At 37.2% G+C, this 19,548-nt stretch overlaps 1 protein-coding gene across 12 annotated transcripts in view; it reads right to left on the reverse strand.

Moving 5' to 3' along the window:
- TNRC6A (trinucleotide repeat containing adaptor 6A) overlaps nt 1-19,548 on the reverse strand; it is a 203,106-nt gene that overhangs the window by 41,790 nt on the left and 141,768 nt on the right. For 10 of the 12 annotated variants that reach the window (XM_060285738.1, XM_060285739.1, XM_060285744.1 and 7 more), the window contains one exon: nt 8,767-9,150. The exons of the other annotated variants lie outside the window; for them this stretch is intronic. In XM_060285738.1, coding sequence (XP_060141721.1) covers nt 8,767-9,150 — 384 coding nt within the window. The remainder of the gene's footprint in view (nt 1-8,766; nt 9,151-19,548) is intronic. 12 annotated transcript variants of the gene reach the window in all.

Here is a 19,548-nt window from a genome sequence, read left to right on the forward strand (position 1 = left end):
AGTGTTTCTCAGTAATACATATGCTCAAGTCACGTCCCAGATGCAATGAACCAACCACCAGGCATTGTAAGCCCAGAAAGTTAAGTGTCACTCACTATAAGGGTATTGCTAATATGGAAAATCAGGTTCACCTTGCATCATTTTCTCTCAAAGCACAATTGTTAAGCAGCAAAAGGTGATGAGCTAGAAAGAGTAGCAAAAAAAAAGGACTAGACAGAGACCAGAAATGTATACATAATTCACCAAATATAGATATACAGATATAGATAGATAGATAGATATGAAGTTCTGTGACTGTGACTTCTGCTCTCTGATTAAGAATCATTTGGCAGTTTTAAGCTGCCAGGTAAAGCTTTTCATCTTTCAGTGCCCATGAGGAGGATTTTTCTCATGAAATAAAGGATACTAACATGTCGCTCAGTCTTACTGGGTAAAAGCAAATCTACAGACCAGCACCTGCACTGTCAGCAACACCATTTGGCACTCTGGAGCACGTGCTTTATGTGCAATGTTGTCACTGAATCCTTGAAACAACCCTAGAGCACAGGCATTACCTTCACTTTACGGATGAGGAAATCGAGGCTCAAAGGTTGTAGAAAATAAGGTAAGAAAGGCAAGATTCATCATTAGGTAAAAAAGCAAGGTGGCTCAGAACATGGTTGGAACTCTAGAGATACCCAGGTTCAAGTCTGGACTCTATGCAGTAGCTGTGTGACCAAACCTGCAAAATGGGGATACAAACAGTACGTACGTACTTCTTTACCTGGTTGTTTAGTTAACCTACTGTCATATGCCAAGTATGTAGCTCAGTGCCAGTTTCAAATAAGTGCTCCATGAAGGGCAGTTTTGTGTAGTAATTAAGAGCAAAACTCTGAAGCCAGCCTGCTTGGGTTTAAAAGCCGCTCTGCCATTTACCAGCTATGTGACCACAGGTAAGATCCTCAATCTTTCTGTGCCTTAGTTTCTTCATCTGTAAAGTGGGAATAGTAACAGTACCTATCTCATACAGTTGTGAGGATTAAATGATTAAATAATTAAAAGTGCTTTGAACCATATCTGATCCAGATTAGGTACTTAATAAATGAGGACCATTATTTTCATTAATTAATGTGTATCAGTGATTTTCAGTCCTATCTCTAAAGCACATGTCATTCCACCATGCCTCCCTCAAGAAGAACAAAATTAGAAATCATATACGAAATTGCTTACTTTAACTCTCCATTTAGATATCTCAAAAAGGATGCCAGCTCCTAGATTATACCACTACAGGTGCCTCCTCCCAAAGGAAGAAACAATCCTGCTTCTTTACTAGTTTTCCTCATTTCAGTAAGTTTCCTAAAACCTAACATTTATCCTTGATTCCCTCCTGTGCACAGCAAAACCAAAACGTCACGAAGTCCCAAATCCATCCACTTTTCTCCAAATCTAAAACAATCAAGCCATCATCATCATCATCTCATGGACTATAGCAAAATGGGATGAAAAAAGATCCTAATTGTAACGGCCACAAAAACTATAAAGGAAGTTGGGGGGCTTCCCTGGTGCGCAGTGGTTAAAAATCCGCCTGCCAATGCAGGGGACACAGGTTCAAGCCCTGGTCCCGGAAGATCCCACATGCCACGGAGCAACTAAGCCCGTGCGCCACAACTAGAGCTCACGTGCAGCAACTACTGAAGCCCGCGTGCTCTAGGGCTCGCGTGCCACAACTACTGAGCCTGCATGCTGCAACTACTGAAGCCCGTGCGCCTAGAGCCCGTGATCCTCAACAAGAGAAGCCACCACAATGAGAAATCCGCACACCACAACGAAGAGTAGCCCCGCTTGCCACAACTAGAGAAAGCCCACACGCAGTAATGAAGATCCAACACAGCCAAAAAATAAAAAACTATAAAGGAAGTTGGAATAAAGCTAACATAAATACTTTAAAAAGTCATATATGATTAAACTTTACTGCAGACCAGACAACTTGATTAAGTATAGAAACTTGTTCCTCAATAGGAATATATAACAATGTTCCTTTTAAGTTTAATCCAATTATAAAAAAAACTAACAAGAGTCTATAATTTGATTAAAGTGATTTAAAAGTTCACGTAAAACAAATAAAAGGATTAAACAAACTCTTGTTATCATGTAACAGTTAAATAGCACTGTACTACCAGAGTACATAAGAACTTCAATTGAACAGAAAAAGTAATCCAGAAACAGCCCCAAGTATATTATCTAAGGTTATATGTCAATGGTTAGCATTTTAAATCAGCAAAAGGAATATTCAATATTTTATAAAGATTTTTTTAAATGGACAACCTATCAAAAACAATACCAAATGATTCAGTGTTAAGACGAAACCAAGAAGTTACTTGTGAATGAGAATTTTTTATACATAAAAGCAAAGAAAGAAACCATTAAAAAAACAGAGATTGGACTACTTAAAGTTTTTCTTTTTTTTTTTAATGCCCAAATATATCAAAAGCAAAAAGCCCCAGAGAACCGCAGAATACACTTGGCAAACCAATTCTATCACCTTTAATGTTAGTGAAACTTTCTCTCACAATCTGGTCATGACCTAGTTTGGAGGTGGTAATGTTCTAAATTTGCCTTTTGCCGTGTACTCCCATGCATTTTAGGAAAATAAGAGATGCCATCAGTAATTATTAGCTAAAATTCCATTTTTAATCTGGAACCTACTTAACACTTTCCCAAAAACCTAAATTAAAAGGCTATCTCAAAAGCTGCATTTACCAAGGCTGGATCACAAAGCCATTTTTGTTATGAAAAACACTGCAGCTTAGATAGAAAAATAAAAATCTAAGAGTAGGGGAGTGGGATAGGGAGTCAGGGTGTGGGTGGGGAGATTACTAGCCTGACTAAAATTATAAAAAGTGCAGGACTCCTCAGCAATCATGACTAAAACATTTCAGAGTCAGAGACTACTTCAGAATTGGAAGAAGTCAAATAATATATTTCCCTTACACATAAGGAAGCCAAAAGCCATCATTACAAATGATCTGGAAGACAAACATATAGAAACATCATTAAGTAGAAGATGATAATTACACTTTTCCAGGAAAGGGGACAGTTCAGTATTACTGAGTGTAATGCAAAATACAAATTTTAAACTAAGATTTGGAAGACTGAACTTAACTGAGAAACATCTGAAGTCCAAAATATCATCAGCATCCTGCTCTCATACAAAATTGCCTTAGGAAGACTGAGGGCAGCTCTAGTACCATACCTCAAAAAGAATATTAAAAAAAAAAAAAGGAATTCCCTGGCGGTCCAGTGGTTAGGACTCTGCGCTTTCACTGCTGAGGGCCCTGGTTCAATTCCTGGTTGGGGAACTAAGATCCCGCAAGCCATGAGGCATGGCCAAAGGGAAAAAAAAAAAAAAGGACACAGCAGTGCATTATGTAGCACCTATTCAGAAAGAAGACATGTGGGGTAGAGCAAAGACTGGTGATAATTCAAGGGAATTGCATAATTCATTCAGGAAGAATTTAGATCCAGGAAAATTCATACAATTTCCTAAATAAATATGTATCATGTAACAAAATGGCTAAATATGTGCTTTCTGCCTTAAAGACTTCCAATCTCACCAAAAATAAAGACCTTCAGAAGTTAACAGTATTTAGGTTTTATAGTATTTCCAGGAAGTATGAACTGTTATCATTGGGAATATGAGAGAACCTTAGATGCACAATTTCAAACAGTACTTGAGTGAGAAAGTTAAAAATGTTTCCTTAGGGACTTCCCTGGTGGCGCAGTGGTTAAGAATCCGCCTGCCAATGCAGGGTACATGGGTTTGAGCCCTGGTCCGGGAAGATCCCACATGCCGCAGAGCAACTAAACCTGTGCGCCACAACTACTGAGCCTGTGCTCTAGAGCCCGCGAGCCACAACTACTGAAGCCCACGTGCCTAGAGTCTGCACTCCACAACAAGAGAAGCCACCACAATGAGAAGCCCACATACCACGGTAAAGAGTAGCCCTGCTCACCGCAAGTAGAGAAAGCCTGTGTGCAGCAACGAAGACCCAACGCAGCCAAAAAAACTTAAAAAAAAGTATCCTTAGTTATTCTAGCCTCTAGTCCAAGGGCTGGCAAACGTTTTCTGTAAAGGTCCAATTAGCAAAGATTTTAGGTTTTGCCAGCCAGATGGCCTCTGTGGCAACTACTTACCATAGTAGCTGGAAAGCAGCCATAGATAACATGTAAATGAACGGGCATGGCAGGTTAAAGAAGACAAATGCAATACCACAACCAAATGCAGTGTATGGATCATGACTGGTTTCTGGGGTAGGGACTGTGGGGAGACGACTATAGAAGACATTCATAGGGTTGTTGCTCTAGACCAGGTGGTGAGTGTCTGAACCAGGTCAATGGTGGCAGCAGTGCAGAGGAGAGAGGAAAGCTGAGAGATGTCCTGGAGTTAAGGTCAGCAGGGCATGATAAACCAGTGGCCTGTAGACATGAAGAAGAAGGAGAGTTAAGCATGATTTTAAGAGTTCTAGATGGGTGACTGGATGAATGGGGTTGCCGACCTTTTGAGCAATGGGATCCAGAAGGAGAAACTGGCATGTGGCAAGATAATGAGTTCGATTCTGGACATGTTGAGTTTGAAGGGCCCAACATCAGCTGAAGAAATCCAGAAGACATGGAACCTAAAACTGGGGAGAGAGATGAAACAAAGCCTTGGGAGGGAGTAACATCTGAAAACTGGTCAAAGAAAAATGAAAGAATGAAAGAGCTTTAAAAAGAAGGAAGGGGTCAATGATAAAAAATGTAGATATAGGTTAAGATAAGAATGGAAAAGTCTATTTTGTAACCACAATTAAAAATAAGAAAAGTCTGGGTTTGGCACAGAGAAGGTCAGTGCCCTTAGTAAGAGCTACTTCAGTCAAGGGAGCAGGAGCCAGACTCCAGAGGAATGAAGTGATGTATCAGAGATTCGAAGTCTAGAGTATTTCTGTAAGAACTCTAGAAGTAGAGAGAAATTCTACAACAGCCCCAAGAGAATGGGAGTTCAAAGGAATTTATTTTAAAGATTATAAAGACTTGAATATGTTTACAGACCAAGGGACAAGTTGAGAGCAAGAAGTGGAAGTTACAGGACAGCGAGGATGTGTACTACACCGAAAAGGCAGTGACGAGCACAGCTGGATGGACAGTATTTTAATCTTTAAACATCTCTGGAAACTTTAAGTTTCTTAAAAAAATTGAAACGTAGGAAAATCTATAGTGTAATATAAAAAACACTCACACACCCCTCACCTTAAGGTATATACTACTAATATAATAGAAAACTCCTGTGTACCCCTCTCTTGCTTACATCTCCTTTCTTCTACAGTAGGTAACTGAGTGGTAACCACACAAAATGCTATATTTGAGTTTACTCATAAGCAAAATATGTTGTTTTGCAAGCTTTATATTTTATATAAATGATATCACACTATAAACAAAGACTTTTTGGTACCATCTGCAAAAATGTGAACATGAACTACGTATCACAGGATATTGCTGAAAACATCCCTCTTCTGCTTAACGGTGACTGTGGTATCATGGTTGTATAGAAGACTATCCTTATTCTTTAAGAAATTACCTGTGGAAGTATTAAAGGTGAAGTGCAATGAACATTTGTGCACATGTTTGCATATGTATGTATATATAATGTACTAATAACGGATGGATCTGAATCTATTTGTTTAACTTTTCTGCATGTGTCATGTCAGTTGGATGATAAAAATGTGTGTTGGAACACTCTGCCCCATTAAGAACAATACTGCTGCCAGCCCTGTTAAGCGTTAAGTCCCCCCAAATCCTTTATCACACAGCCTTCAGGCCCCCCAATTCAAGGGTTTTTTTGGGGGAGGAGCAAGGCCTGATACCTTAAGGCTCTAAGAAATCAACTGCAAAAGAGAGGTCCTTCAGTGATGACTGAAACCATCACTAAGTGTTTGAGGCACAGCCACAAACTGGCAGCTCAGCCTGCAGCGTTGTGTGGTTTGACCAGCACAGGTTCTAAATACTTAAAATGAGAATGTAAAGGTAGTCAGGCAGGGTACAAAATCAATACATTTACCACAGTTCCCATTACTTCTTTTCATCCTTTACTCCACTTACCTGCTAGCCTATGAAGGCATTTAGTTTGTGTGACCTCTAATTTAGAAAATACCTAATGTCATCTAGGTACTATCCCTCTTCCTTGACTGCAGTGAACAAACGAGAAATGCATTCTGTGAGGACAAGGGAAGTGTATCCAGAACTCCTCATCTTTACCATGCAAACTTGTAAGTAAATTTCTATGTATGTATTGCATGTATTAATTTAAATGTCAAATCTATTCCATTACCTATCTCTGTTCAGGAAACAAAAAAACCAAACACAAGTACAAAGAGACAAAACAGTTAAGATTATGTTCCCACATTTCTGAACTACATGTAATTCACAACATGCAATTTTGGGGTTTCTGGGCTATTGTTCATGCTGTTTGTACCGTCCAGTACGCTGCTCTTGATTGATTGCTAAGCTATTCTCTAATCTGCAAAATGAAAATTAAACATGTTAATACAGTGTGTGGGTCATAAGCACCCCATAAGGGTTAGTCACTATATTATTATTATTATTGCTGTTATATTATTATTAGCCCTTCAGGAGCCAGGAGAGACCTGAGAAGTCCTCCCTAATTCACAGACACCCAATGCCCTATTATGTGACTAGTGTTTCTATTATCATTTCTAGTAGCACCTACAAAAATATTTTAAGGTAAATACGTGACTATGTTGTTAAAGGGGGAGTCATAAATGTTTAAAACAAGACAAAAGCACAAGTCTGGTTCTTCTGCAGAATGCTTTGCCTTCATCCTCTGCATTCTCTAGCTGTGTGGGGATTTAATTTTAAACCTCAGGCAGGTTGCTGCACCCTCCTTATTTCCATCGTAACCTCCACATTAACACAGTCCACCTTTGTAAAGTTGTTTTAGAAACAGGTGGGATATTTTCCCTTCTCAGCCTTTTTTTGAAGACTTCTTCCTATGCCCACATCATAGGCTTTCTTTTCATCTGAATGTATACCCATAACACTTCTGGGTTTCTTGACCCATACCAATTTTTGAGAAATAAGATTCTTATACTCCCATTGTTTCCATTTCAAAAACGGCTTTGCTCTTTCATTTCCCAAATTGAAAAAGCATATTCAACATATATTTTCTAAATTTACTATCCCACTTTCCTGTTTGTTAATTATCATACCACTATTACTTAGCTTGCAGTAGGTACTCAAGCATTTGTTGTATAAATAACCTCTCCTAGGTTTTAACCACAATGATGCTGATGACTCAGTACATCTGCTTTGCTTCCAACCTGACTTCCCAGAGGAACTTCAAACCAAATTATTAATTGCTTGGCATTAGATCTAACATATCTAAACCAGACTCTTCCTCCTGAAAAGTGCAGGTCCTTCGGTAAAAGTTTCAGGGAAGATAATTCATGCAGTGCCTAAATATTAGGCACTAAACTAGCTGCTTTAACATGTCACATAATATCATCCTCAAAGCAACCTTACAGATTGGGTACTACACTTTACAGGTTAGCAACGACAGTCAGATAAGTTAAGTGATTTGGCCAAGCTTATGCAAGAAAGTGTGTAGGGGAGTAGAAGTAAGTATTAACTTGGGCTGATAATTTAAGTTTGCATCCTTTCCAATAATGCGCTTCTCTAATTACCTATGCTCGAAAAATCACATCTGTGCCCTCTTCCTCCTTACCTATCACTACCAATATGCTGCCAAAGCAAAGCACGGTTGTTAGGAACATAGCTTTGGAGTCAGACAGATCTTGATGTGAGTGCAGGCTCTGCTACTTATTAGCTGTGAAATACCATATTACAACGTAGAGTAGTTCCTGGTATATATAAGAGAGCATAGAGGTAGAAAGTGAATATTCTACCTGAGATAGTTAGGAAAGGCTGCTCAAATGAGACTCGAACACACGTAACAATTAAGTAACCTGCCGAGGTCACACATGCTGGTATATGGTGGAACTAGGACTTCAAAACCAGGTCCATCTGGCTCTAGAGACTCTGTTCATTACCAGTCTGCTACTGTTTTCATGTGTGGGAACCTTGATTATCCTCAATTCTCTATATGACTTGTGGTAAAACTGTCAAAATAGTTCAATAAGTGAATGGACAAACCAGTCGTCAGAACATATCAAAACAAACTGGGCTTTGAGAAAACTGTAATCACATACTGGATTTATCTTCTGCCTCACAATCATTACTGAGCTGAGAAAAGCCATTCTGAGGCAATAACTGAAATGCATGTGCTCTGAACAGAATTTTCAGGGGTGGTAGTCTCTTTACGGCACGTGGTAACTGATCTCAAGCCATTTTTGTCTTGGTGCCTCAGTTTCCTCTACTGAAAAGTGGAGATAAGAACAGCTTACACCTCTCAGGGTTGTTGAGGATTAAATGCAATAACGTGCACAGCTGCTTAGCACGTGACTTGGTGGGGGGGTGCTCAATTTTAGCTATAGTCTTATAATCAATTTTAGCTATAAGGTGTATATTAAAATGGGTAAGATCTGGAGGGAGAGCTCTAGTTAACCTACAGGAAACATTTTCAGATTCCCCATTCATAACTTCTGTATAGAATTCTTATTTTTACAACACAGATACTGATGAATACAAATACATCACCAAACAGGCATGAGTTTATAAACTTGCTACACTGCTAATGACGACAGTTGGAGTCTCGTAAGAAATGCCTTCTCTCACCTGACTGGGTTTTGCTGATCTGCACCTCTCCGTTATTTTGTGGCTGTTGATTTGTTAAAGCACTGCTCTCTGACTGGCTGCTTAACACTTTAACAGCAGATCCCAGGTTTGCTGCTATGACAGGAAAATGCTGACCCCTCTTTAGAAGCTGCTTATGTTCCTGGTGGCGAAATCGAGGTGGAACTTCGCGCGGATACCGAGGCAAGGCCTGTGGTGGCTGCGGCTGCGGCGGCTGCTGTGGCTGTGGCGGCGGCTGCGGCGGCGGCTGCTGATTGTTGGCTGTGGCTCGCTTGGCATTATTATTAGTGCTGGTTGCTGTGGAAGTGCCGTTATTAGAGTTGGCAGGCTGAGGCTGGCTTACACTGGGCTTTATCTGTTCTGGCACTAATCCCAACAAAAGAAAAGGGGTGGAAAAGATTAGCCAGTAAAGTGCACCTCCATTGCAAGCCATCTAAGTAAAAAGGCACTAAGAAAAACAATCCTAAAGGAACAGAAGCTTTACGTGTGCAGGGATATCCTTCCTCATTCACGGGCTCCAGTTTTCTTGAGAAGGATCACTGCCAAGCGTCAAATTTTACTTCTGCTAACTACCTATCTGATAAGGGAATGGACACCAGTCAGCATTCCCTGTCCTGGATGACAGTTCATGCTCACCATCTCCTTCCCATATTATCTCCAATTAGAGAACAAGCACTGTTTATACAACTCTGGAACTCACAATAACTAAAATAACAAAGGTGACAAATCAAGTTTTGGTAATCCCGAAAGAATCCTCAATTCCCCACTAAGTGTTCTTAATCTGCCTCATGTTTAATGTGTTTGGTCCCTATTTTTCATCTTTGAAAGACAACACAGAGTAAGGGTAGAAAATAATCCTGCTAGTTCCCTTACAAAACAGCAAAGTTAACACTGTTTTTTGTTATTAAAATGTAAAGCCTGAATCAAATAAGACAAATTCAGAATTGGGATGTATATACAAAGATCACAGACTGAAATCTATGAGACTAACCAAAATTGGAGAAATAACTTGGATACCCTGTCTTAAGCAAGTCTGAAAAACAGCTATCTGTCTACTGTATGAACAATCAGAGACTATAGTGAATTTCTGGACTCCTAAAGGAGATTAAATACGTAAATAAACTGAGGGAAATGCTCTAAACCAGTGAAAATATACCCCATCTCTAAAACTACAGGGAGGCAGCGTGGTATATGAACTTTTGGTGCCAGATGGACCCAGGTTTCAATCCCAGCTCTGCCTTTAGTAAGCTTTGTGTCTTTGGACAAGTTGTAAAAACCCAAGCCTGTGGTCTCCTCTGTAAAAGAGGGATAACACCTATTGCTTGCAGAGCTCTCCTAAGGTTAAATATATTAATGTTTACAGAGCACCAAACACAAGGCTATACACGCATACTCTGGTTTATTGTGCTTCGCTTTATTGCACTTAGAAGATATGGTGGTGGGTGGTTTTTTTTTGTTTTTTTTTTTTAACAAATGGAAGGTCTGTGGCAACCCTGCATCGAGCAAGTCTATCGGCGCCATTTTTTCCAACACCACCTGCTCACTCTGTGTCTCTGTTTCACATTTTGGTAATTCTCGCCGTGTTTCAAACTTTTTCATTATTATTAGTTATGGTGATCTATGATCGGTGACCTTTGATGTTATCGCTGCAAAAAGATTATGACCCACAGAAGGCTCAGATAATGGTTAGCATTTTTTAGCAATAAAGTATTTTTAAATTAAGGTATGTACATTTTTTAAGACATAATACTATTAAACAATAGACTACAGGATAGTGCAAACCTAACTTTTACATGAACTGGGAAACAAAAAAATTTGTGACTCGCTTTATTGTGACATTCACTTTATCATTTTGTGTGTGGCAGTTTTAAGTTATTAGTTTTTAAAATAAAAATATATATTCACTTTACTCCGGTGGCCTGGAACTGAACCCACAATCTCTGAGGTATGCCTGTAGAGTGCCTATTTTTTAATGACTGGCATAATACCACTTTATACTTTTGTAGCAGTTTAATGTTTCTCTGAGATTTTGATGCATCTTCACAGATGCCACTGTCAGATAAATAAAGTGATTCGTCTCCATGTGATCAGTGAGGACACTCAGAGAAAACTGTTCGAGAGTTAAGAGCTCCAACCCCACCACTCACTAGCTACGCTATTTCTGTGTCTTTTTCCTTGTCTATATGGTATAGACAGTCTTGATCTAGTACCCAGAATAATGTAAACACTCAGTGAACAAAAGGTATTACTGTGGCCCGAATAAAAGAAATATTTATCAAATGCCTAAAATGTATATGATTCTGTGATAAAGTGCTGGTCACATGGGTTGTTTCCAATAGCCACCCAACTTCCTCTTACAAACCCTCAGATCTACCTTTCATTTAACAGTTTAGCCTCACTATTGTCTTCTTTCTCTGAAATGGTGGATTTAGTCTATATCACTAATACTGATACTTTTTATTCTTAATATATGATCTTGACCTCTTATTTTTTAAAATCTGATTTTGATTTTTCTAAAGTAATACAAAAAAATTGTATTTCAGGAGGAATTACATTGAAAAATCACAAACATTCCATCTATTGCTTGGAATTCCTTCCATTCTTGAAGGCAAACCGAAAAGCCTCTTATTAGCATTTGGGCCAAGTGCATTCTAGGTCTAATTACTTTATGTAGAAAATTCTGTCTCCTAGACAATTTTATGCTCCCAGAATGTAACAATAATGTATATTCCTCTGTCATGAGGAAAATAAGGAACTAGAATATTCTAAAGTACCTCTGAAACCAAAAGACGATCAAGTATATGTAACTGAAATTATAAGGCACATAAAAACTCTAACTCAGCTTTTACATGCGTAGTATTGGGCTCAGTATGGTATTTGGCAATGGAATGTAACATTAAAGTGGTGCAGTTACCCACTGCTAAAATACAAGTTTGTCCGCCACTTTATTACTAAAGGGAAAAGATTGTGACAACAATTTAATACCCGAACAAGATGTTATTTATGTGAGACAGCAACAGGAAAGTGTTGTTTAATACATTCAGGAAATTAGAAGATATCCTACATGCAAACACTGTGAATAACCTACATGAAGACGTGTATAAGAACCCTAACACTACTTCAGAAGTGACTAGGAACTCAGAAGCAGTATTTACAACGGTCATCCAGCAACCCCACACCTACCTCAAAAATTCAAAGAACTCCTGTATTTCTTATCAATAAAGCGCCATGGGGAAAATAAGGCTGAAAGAGATACTAGTTTCTTGGGCCAGAAAACTTCACTGACACCAGTAAAAACATTAAGACATGTAACTACTGACTATAATACTAAACTAAATAATCTAAGGTAAAATCTCAGATGTAAACATGGGATGTAGTAGTAAAGAGTAAAGGAGAAGCTAACAGTGCATGTAGGTGTGCCAGGGTAAGGGTGGAGTTGCTGGGTAACAGATATAAATACTGAATAATTTTCGCTGCTGTATATGTGTAGTTAAAATTTAGGTTAATTATGTCAGTAAATATCTAAACCATTGGAAGGGGGAAAAATGACAAAACGATCCATTCAACAGACAGAAAATGCAATAAAGAGAATTACTTTTAAATTGTGGTTAACATGAAATACAAAATGAAATGTCAAGCATAAAACTCAAAATATCTGTAATCAATAAAAATGTGAGTGGGTTAAATTAACTAGTTAATAAAAGATCTTAAACAGGGTTAAGAAAAGAAAAAACAAACTTAAGGAATATACTTATCAAAAATCACTCCTGAAACAAAATACAGGAAAATTGGTGGAAAAAAGTACAGAGACAGATATACTAACAAGAAATGCTAACAAAACTTAGATGAAAGCAACATGAATATCAGACTTTTAAAATTCAAAGAGAAAGCATTATAAAGATTTTGCATACTGATAAAAGAAACAAACTAAAAAGAAATAAACAACTAAGAACCTTTATATACCAAATCTTAGTATCAAAACGTGTAAACCAAGTGGGGACAGAAAAGAAAAACTGAGAAAAATCAAAACCATATATCTTGAAATGAGGTAACACCTTTTTTGACAAGTACCCGAGAAACAGTCATGAAGTGCACACACAAACCATCCAGCACTAAAGAAAACATCAATAAATTACAAAAAGTAGGAATAATACAGATGGTATTTCTGGATTACAATGGCATCACACTAGAAACACAGGCAAATACAACTGCCTTATTTAAATAAATTTTGAGTTGAAGAGGAAATAAATACCAAAACTGTAGAATTATATTTAAAAAAATAGTGAAAACAATACACATAATAAATTTTAAGGTATCACAGACTTAATTATTTTCAATGAGAATGAACGTGAAGCAACCAACTCAAGTTAAAAATCAAACTAAAGGAAGCAGTAAGAAGGAATCAGTAAAAATAAAAGTAGAAATCAATGACTTTAAAAGTGAACCAACAGCAAATAAAGATTTGAATAAATATATGACACAGATATAAAAAAGGAGTATAAACAAAATATGCTATAATTTTACATTTTAATCTCCGGAATATTATACATTGTTGATTCAATAAAAGTTTTTTGGAATGCAAATAAGTGAACCAATAAATCCAAGGCATGGTTCTATGAAAAAAGTAAACTACCAATTAACCTAATTTTTAAAAACGAAAATGGAAAAAAAAAAAGAGATGATTTTCTAAAATTAAGGTATTTCTTAAGGCTTAACTCATTAAATAATTGGAAAAACTGGAGGAGGGAATTATTTAACACTGATCCCAGAAGAGGCAGAAAAAAATAGATTAATTAGCATAGAAGAAGTGGAGAAATTTATGAAATCATCAATCAGGATCACATAGTTTGATCAATACTACCATGCATACTTCATTTTTTTTTTAACTAGCATACTTTTAAGAGATATTTATCTCTAAATTAAATGCTATTTAAATTGTTGTAGGGCACAGCATAAGATGGAATACCAACATTAACACTGTTACAAATAAATCAGACAAAATTTTCGTAATCCCAAACAATGGGGGAAATAAAAGAAGCAATATAAATAGTACTGGGGAAGAAAGGACATAACTTCAAATATAGAGATTCTGTAAAGACAAGAAAATACTACAATCTATACCAATAAAACAGAAAACCCAGCTAAACTGAGTGTTCTACAACATGGCTTGGCAAATCTTTCCTGTAAAGGGCCAGATAGTAAACATTTTAGGTTTTGCAGGCCATACAGTCTCTGTTGCAACTACTCAACTTGCTGCTGTAGCACAAAAAAACAGCCACAGACAGCACGTAAATGAATGGATATGATTGTGTTCCAACAAAACTTCACATAAAAAAAACAGGCAGTGGGCCAGATCTGGCCTGCAGGCTGCAGTTTTCCAGCCTCTGCTCTGTAAAATATAATTTACCAAAATGAGCTCACAGAGGAGTAGAAGATCCTATGGAATAATAACAGCTGAGGACACTGAAAGATCCTGCAAGATTTACCTCCCTAAAAAGCACCTGGCTCAGATGACTTTACAGGGAGTGTGTAAATAAAATCCTCAAGAAGCATATATAATATCAATCTTACATAAACTGTTCCAGAACAAAGAAGTAAAGGTTCAAAAGACTGGCTGGATTCAAATTTTGGCTCTGCAACTTACTAGCTACATGACCATGGGCAAAGTACTTATCCCCTCTGTACCTGTTTCCTCATCTGTAAAACAGAGGCAAGTATTAATACCTACACCCATCGGGTTTTTGTGAGGTTTTAACAAGATAATAGATGTAAAGAATTAAAAACAGTACCTGGCACATGGTTAGTACTCAATGAATGTTAGTGATTACTATTACCATCTGGGTAAAAAAAGGGAGGAGGAATTAGGATGAACCCCAGGTTTCTGGCCGGGAATCCGAGTAGACAGTAGTACCATTTACTAAGATATGAAATAGAAGACAAAAATTAAATTTGGGAAGTATGTGAGAATGAGTTTAGGGTTTTTTTGTTTGTTTAATTGTTAGGTTTGTTATTACTATAGAACAGCCACTCTCAAACTTTTTGGTCTCAAGACCCCTTTACACTTAAAAAAATTACTGAGAACACCAAAAATTTTTTGTTTATGTGGGTTACATCTATAGATATTTACCATACTAGGAATTTAAACAAAGAAAATTTTAAAATATTTATTGACTCATTAAGAAAGTCCTTTATATATTAAAAATAAATTTTTGAAAAAAAATTTCCAAAACAAAAAAAGAAAAGTATGCATTGTTTTACATTTTTGCAAATCCCTTTAACATCTGGCTTAACAGAAGGCAGGTGGATACTCACATCTACTTCTGCATCCAATTTGTTGTGATTTGCACATTATGTACCCTCAAGAAAACTCCACTGTATACTCATGAGAGAATAAGTGGCTAGACAAAGCCTTTCTACTATTATTATGAAAATAGTTTTAACCTTGTGGATCTCATGAAAGCTTCAGGAAGCCTCTCAGGTGCCCTTGGGTAAACTATGAAAACCACTGCTATAAGAATGCTACTGAATATATGGTTCTAGAATTCAGTAAAAGTTTGAACTAAAAATATGGATTTAGGATTCAGCATACAGGTAGAAAAAGAAGTTATGAAGTTGTAAAATAAGAAATGGCAAGACCTAAAGAATAGGTTTAAATAGAAGACCGAAGAAGAGAAGTCATGGCAAGAATAAGTTACAACTGCCAGAGAAGTAGGAGCGCTGTTGTTTATTTTAGTAAACGGCCTCACTATCTATCTAATTACTAAAGCAGGTACATCTTTCTCAAATTCTCCCTATCCCTTTAGGTCCAGTCAGTCTAAAGGTCCAATAGATTAATTATCTCCTTGATACAATCCAAATACATCCTTGTATCTCCAATGTCACTGCTGCGATTTAGGCCATTATCAATTTCATCCTGCAAAAACCTAATTGGTCTCCTTGGCTTAAGTGCTGATCTCATCCCATACCCTTTTCACTCTCCCCAAATCTATCAACTCTCTGCCCCACATTATCTATATTATTAAAGTGCTCTCAGAATTAATGCAAAGTCCTTAGCACAGCCCCTATCTACCACTTTTCCAGATTCATATCCTGCTACATCCACACACATCTCCTCTTCTGCATCAAATACCTCCAATTCTCTGAAAGGCATCATGCTCTTTCATGACATTCCTTTCTTGAAAATCTTTCTGTCTACCACCTTTCCTAGGAAACAACCAATCATCCCCCACTACCCCTCTATTCAGCTAATCTTAGAAGTATTTTATGACAACATCCCCTCCCCACTCCCATAAAACTCTTAGGCATTCCTTACACCAGAAGTCCCCAACCTTTTTGGCACCAGGGACCAGTTTCGTGGAAGACAATTTTCCACAGACGGGGGTGGGGCGGTGTGGTTCAGGCAGTAACGCGAGCGATGGGGAGCCGCACATGAAGCTCCCCTCCCTGGCCTGCCACTCACCTCCTGCTGTGCGGCCCGGTTCCTAACAGGCCCGGGGGTTGGGGACCCCTGCCTTACACTACATGTGCTCTGTAAGTGCAGGTTTCTTACTTCTTCTTCCTTTTTCCACATGGTGGTCCCAGCACCAAGAACAGCAAATGGCATGTTCAAAAATCCTAGAGAAATCAGAAATATACCTTTTCCTGGGTCTTAGCTCTGCTTCTTCAAGGAACTCTTACCTTCCTACCCAAAATTTCCCATCTTAAATTACCAACACAAAGAGGAACATAGCTGATTTGTCCTTCTACAATCCTCTAGGTTTAGGTGACTGAGTAAATTCTTCCACCGAGCTTCATTAATGAATTTCTGGATGAAACCACCCTATTAACCAATTCTGCTCTTCAGCAAAACACCTTAGGCAAGGTACATCTGTTCTAACGTACAGATCTTTTTTAAGAGCTAGAGGATACCCATACAATATTCACAATATGGTATTCCCAAGATCTTGGTTAATCTGTCCATCAAATTTTGTCCAAATATGTGAGATGCAGAAAAGTGGGATGATGAAAGATTTATTTTTCAGGCAGAAGCACGTGTTTTAAAAAAAAAAAAAAGTAATCTACTGTATAGCACAGGGAACTCTACTCAATATTCTGTAATAACCTACATGGGAAAAGAATCTGAAAAAGAATGGATATATGTATAACTGAATCACTTTGCTGTACACCTGAAACTAACACAACACTGTAAATCAACTATACTCCAATATAAAATAAAAATCAAATTAAAAAAGGAAAAAAAAGTCAGATTGCCCTCAAGTCTCTCTTTCATAACTAACAATTCTAGAAGTGATCCCCAAATTTATTTAATTAAAAGTGCTATGGGGCATATGTTTAAAACAAAAACAGGTTCTTCAAGCCTCACAGATTTACTAAATCAGAATCTGTATTTTTAAAAGCACATATCACGTGGTTCTCATTTCTGAGTAAATTCTGAAAACTAGATACTGTAGCAGCATCTACAGAGCTTCTGACTTCCATTTGTGAGTCCAAAACAAAAGATAATACCTAACAATTTCAACTAGAAGTTAGTGACAGGAACAACAAAAAAAAGTCCCAAACACACTGGGGGAAAAAAAAAGTTTGCAAAAGTTATATAATAAAGGAATTTTTAAATTTAATTTTTGATTAATTTGATTTTTTAATTAGAAAAAATGGTCCCAAATATATATAAAAATGAAGTTCAGATAAATTAAACAGTTAGACTATACAATGCTAAAATTTTTTAAAGCTTTCAGAAAGCACAGGCAAAACTTTTTCTAAAATCTGAATAAACGGTAGGTTTTCTCAGCATAAAAATGAGTCAAGAAATCAGAGTAAAAATTGTTAAGTCTGAGCAAATAAAATTATGCAGTGTATTTTATTTTTTCAAAGGTGTCTGTGTGTATATATTTATTCCAAATTAAAAGACAAACTGGAAAATATTTGTCCTTTGGAACAAGTTAAAGGGATCCATTCCCTACCCCCCTCCCACTGCCCACCCCAATTTTCCCTAACCAAAGGGGAAAAGGTACTGTTTTGGTTTAAGGCTGCTAAACCTAACAGGAAAGCATTCAACAGAGTCACTAGAGTTTAGGACTGGAGTCTTAAACTAAGAATATAAATGTTATTTAATTTTGCTTTCCTTCTTCTAAACATATATTTGCATCTTCTGCATATGTACCCCCTATGGGGTCTGATATTTAGATATTTCTACCTGGTATCTCATCCTCAGAACAACCTCAAACATATAATACAGTCCATAATCTTAGAAATTTTTGCATCAAACACATTAAATGGAATGTTAATGAGCTTCTTATACAGAGAGCTCATGTAAATAGATAACAAAAACTCTAGGCCCAAGAGGAAAATGGGTAGAGAATAATGGGCAATTCATAAGAGCAAAAAAGTACAATTAAACATATGATACTCCATTTTATCAATAAACAAACTGATTTATATTTAAAGCAATAAAATACCAATTTTGGCCTGACAGATTTATAAAGATAATATATCCCATTCTTATGTTGCAAGACATATTCCTTGCACTGTGGCAGAGACACTGCACTGTGATTCACCCATGCTGGGTTGGGTTCTACTTTAATGAGAGGAAAAAGCCAGTCATCGTCTGGGTGAGGAGGAACTCTGAAATGACTGGGGAAACTGCTAATATGATGTTTCAATGGACTAAAAGGTTGCTAGGATACTGCAAAACCACAGTTGTGGGAGTTACAATTTACCAAGTATCAGTTGGATGCCACACAATTTATCTAATATCTCTTTATCCTCACCATGATTCTATGCATTTGAATTATTACTTCCATTTTACCAATAAGGCAACTAAGGGCAGAAGAAGGCTGCCCATGACTAAACATCTAGTAAATGGCGGAGCTAAAATTTAAAACCAAATCTGACCCCCAAACTAATGTTCCTCCTAGTATACATTTTCATCTTACTTATAAGAGCAAAATCAAACTCTCCAAAAATAAAGGAATGACTAATTCTGGCTTAATGACTTTGAAAGCTACAAATCAAAATTTTCTAACCAGCGTTTATAAGTTATCTATCACATACTCAGCATTAACTACCCTCCAGTGACTTATGTTCTATATTATATATCATTTCATTCCCACATTAAGTAACCTGGATTATCTCCTTTTAACAGAGTCAAACCGAAGTTTAGAGGTTACAGTACTTGCTCAAGGTCACAGAGATAAGAACTACAAAGGCAGTATTCAAATCCAAGTTTATCTGACTCAGAAGACTGGACTTTTAACCACTATGCCTGGTTTACACAAAAATTCCAGGATTATCTTATTAGATGAATCAATGCTTTTCGCTTCTGGCAAAATGCTGCCTTTAAGTAACATTTTATCAGGCGTACTTTCACTAAGGCTACTGGCACTGAGAGAGAGAGCTCTTAGTAAGCATTCTGAAGCACAGCTACTATTCTAATTAGAACTACAAGTATATAAAAGTGAAAAAGATGATATATCATGTGTTTTTTCCTAGTCTGGAGCTTTCTTTTACCTGGTTATAACTGATAAAGCTATTCTTGCGAATCCATCCCAACTTCTACTCCAAAATTTAAACCAGAAGACTCCTGATTTGTTTTCTTTGAAATTGAAGACCTAATTGTTGCCCAAGCAGAGTATCTCAGGGCTCAGGACACAACCATACGATGCCTCCAACAACTATAGGCTCATTAGTCTCTGAATCTAGTTTTTGACAATAGTTTACTTTGTTAACTGCAGTAATCTCTGCTTTTCTCATATCTATTTCCTGTCT

The sequence above is a fragment of the Globicephala melas genome, chromosome 15 (assembly GCF_963455315.2).
Source record: "Globicephala melas chromosome 15, mGloMel1.2, whole genome shotgun sequence".
Taxonomy (NCBI): Eukaryota; Metazoa; Chordata; class Mammalia; order Artiodactyla; family Delphinidae; genus Globicephala; species Globicephala melas.